Genomic DNA, 2,351 nt, shown 5'->3' on the forward strand with positions numbered 1-2,351 from the left:
TTAAAATAACAATTTATTTATTTATGTATTCATTTTTAAACATGAATTATATATTTATATATGATATATTTTTACTCATCCAGTCCTTATGCACTATGTATTAACAGTTAGAGACACTTTAGGACGGGGGACACTCTTAAGTACAACACGGGGACTCACACGATCTAAACGGAGCTCACTCTTTGTCTCCTTCAGACCATCGACCAGTTTGAATATGACGGCTGTGACAACTGCGAGTCGTACCTTCAGATGAAAGGGAACCGAGATATGGTTTATGAATGCACAAGTTCCTCATTTGATGGGTAAACATCGATTATTGATTTTGTTTTTCACATGATCTGAACTGTCTTCTGAACGCTCAGCGGTGCTGTGTGTGTGTGTGTGTCCGCAGTGTGATAGCCATGATGAGTCCTGAGGACAGCTGGGTGGCTAAATGGCAGAGGATAGGTAATGTGTTTATTCTAAAAACTGCATTTATCGTTTTTTGCTGAGTGAAGCTGAAATAGACAAAAAAGTCAGCTGATTATTCTGTGCCGGTTCATCACTCGATGTTATTCTAATACAGAAACACAAACGTTGTTGGGAACAACCTGAACACTAAGACGCATTTCACACGATTTTCAAAAATTAACTATTATATAATAATATTAATATGTAATATTTTTTAAAGCTTGATTCTGACATTTTGTGCGCAGAGCGATATGAGTGTGTGTAATATTAAAGGGTTAATCACACCTTTGTCCAGACTCTTTTTAAAGTATTGACTCGGGTCATTTTCAGTTTGAATTGTTTTGTGAGTCATAATATTTGTTTTTGGGTTGTTTTTTTTTGCTCTGTCCTCCAGGTAACTTCAAACCAGGTGTATACGCAGTGTCAGTGACCGGAAAACTACCTCCAGGTACACCGAGAACGACACACACACAAAACTGTCAACATTCAGGCTTCAGCTGACTACAAGTTCTTTCAAATTCAGGATCAAATTACACGATAACAGGGAGATCATTTCTTAAAATCCTTCATTATTTTCTGTTATTTTTACTTCACTCCTCTGATGTTTCTGTTACTAAACATTATGTTGTTTTTTCTGAAGGCGTGGTGAGAGAGCTGAAAAGCAGAGGAGTGATCTACAAATCCAGAGATACGGCGGTGAAGACATGAAGCTGATTCAGCAGAGCGGAGTCACACACACACACACACACACATACACACACACACACCTCTTTTGTCTTTCGGAGCTGCCTTTCAGCTGTTTCATTTCTGTTTGTTGTTGTGAGTAGAGATATTAGCACGAGCTCTGACGGAGGAGAGGAAGACTTTTTTAATGTCTTTGAATAATTGAAAATGAAAATAAAGTTCTGTTTTTATAAGAAACTCATTCAGTCTTCTTGTTTTACGCGAGCAAGTGAGTCTTGAAAATGCCAGAGATTTTTTGTGGAAAAACTTGGGAAGGAGGCAGTGAGCAACTTGACCAAAACATGACCCAAAATTAGCAAGAAACTAGTAAAAACCAATAAAAACAACAATAAAAAAGCAAGCAAACAAATCAATATAAATGTCAACATAAAATAATCCCCAAAAATAAAAATCAAAAGCTTAAAAATTAAGGCTAGTAATATGAGGAAAAAAGAAAAGTTACCAGAAAATAAGCCAAAAAAGTAAATTTAAAAAAGAAAAAAAAAGTTCAAGAAAATTACCTAAAAAAGGGAAAGTTTAAAAATTGCCTATAATATAACAAAAAAATTAAAAAGTAAAAAAAAAAGACAAGGCAATGATCAAAAAAATGCATCAAAAAAAGTAATTTTTAACATAATTTAAATATGTATTTATGATAATGGCAAATATAATAATTTTGCAAAATATTTTGAACCATATGTTAATGATAATTCTACATATAACACTTATATATAATTATACATATAGTTTAGTTTCAGATATTTTTCCTAATTTTGTAAAAACATTCTCCTTACCTCTTCCCCCATTTTCAAAATAAAATCAAACCAACCTGCTCGGGCTTCACACAGCAAAACTGAGAAATATATTCCAAAAATAAATAAAACAGTGATACAAGTTTACAAGGTTACAAAACACTAGAAATTAATATATAAATGTCAACAGGATAAAATAATCACCAAAAATACATTTCAAAAGCTTAAAAACTAAGGTTAGTAAAATTAGGAAAAAAGAAAAGTACCTGAAAATCAGCCAAAAAACAGTAAAGTATACCCCAATATGCCGATACTAATTTTAGAAATGTATGTATATTTTTTTCTGATATAATTTCAAAATCAAAATTATTGTAATTAAAAATACTGTTTTCTGTACATTTTTCTATAGTCTTTGCATTTTTCCCC

At 32.5% G+C, this 2,351-nt stretch overlaps 1 protein-coding gene across 1 annotated transcript; it reads left to right on the forward strand.

Annotated features, from left to right (window-relative positions):
• Positions 1–174: 174 nt before the first annotated feature.
• LOC121937894 (transcription elongation factor SPT4-like) lies at positions 175–1,317 on the forward strand (the record flags this gene model as incomplete). Its single annotated transcript, XM_042481186.1, has 4 exons — positions 175–302; positions 392–447; positions 845–898; positions 1,091–1,317. Coding segments are annotated over 4 exons (306 nt in total), but the record flags the coding sequence as incomplete, so codon positions are not given.
• Between the last annotated feature and the right edge of the window lie 1,034 nt (positions 1,318–2,351).

Source organism: Plectropomus leopardus, unplaced genomic scaffold, assembly GCF_008729295.1.
Source record: "Plectropomus leopardus isolate mb unplaced genomic scaffold, YSFRI_Pleo_2.0 unplaced_scaffold27775, whole genome shotgun sequence".
NCBI lineage: Eukaryota > Metazoa > Chordata > Actinopteri > Perciformes > Serranidae > Plectropomus > Plectropomus leopardus.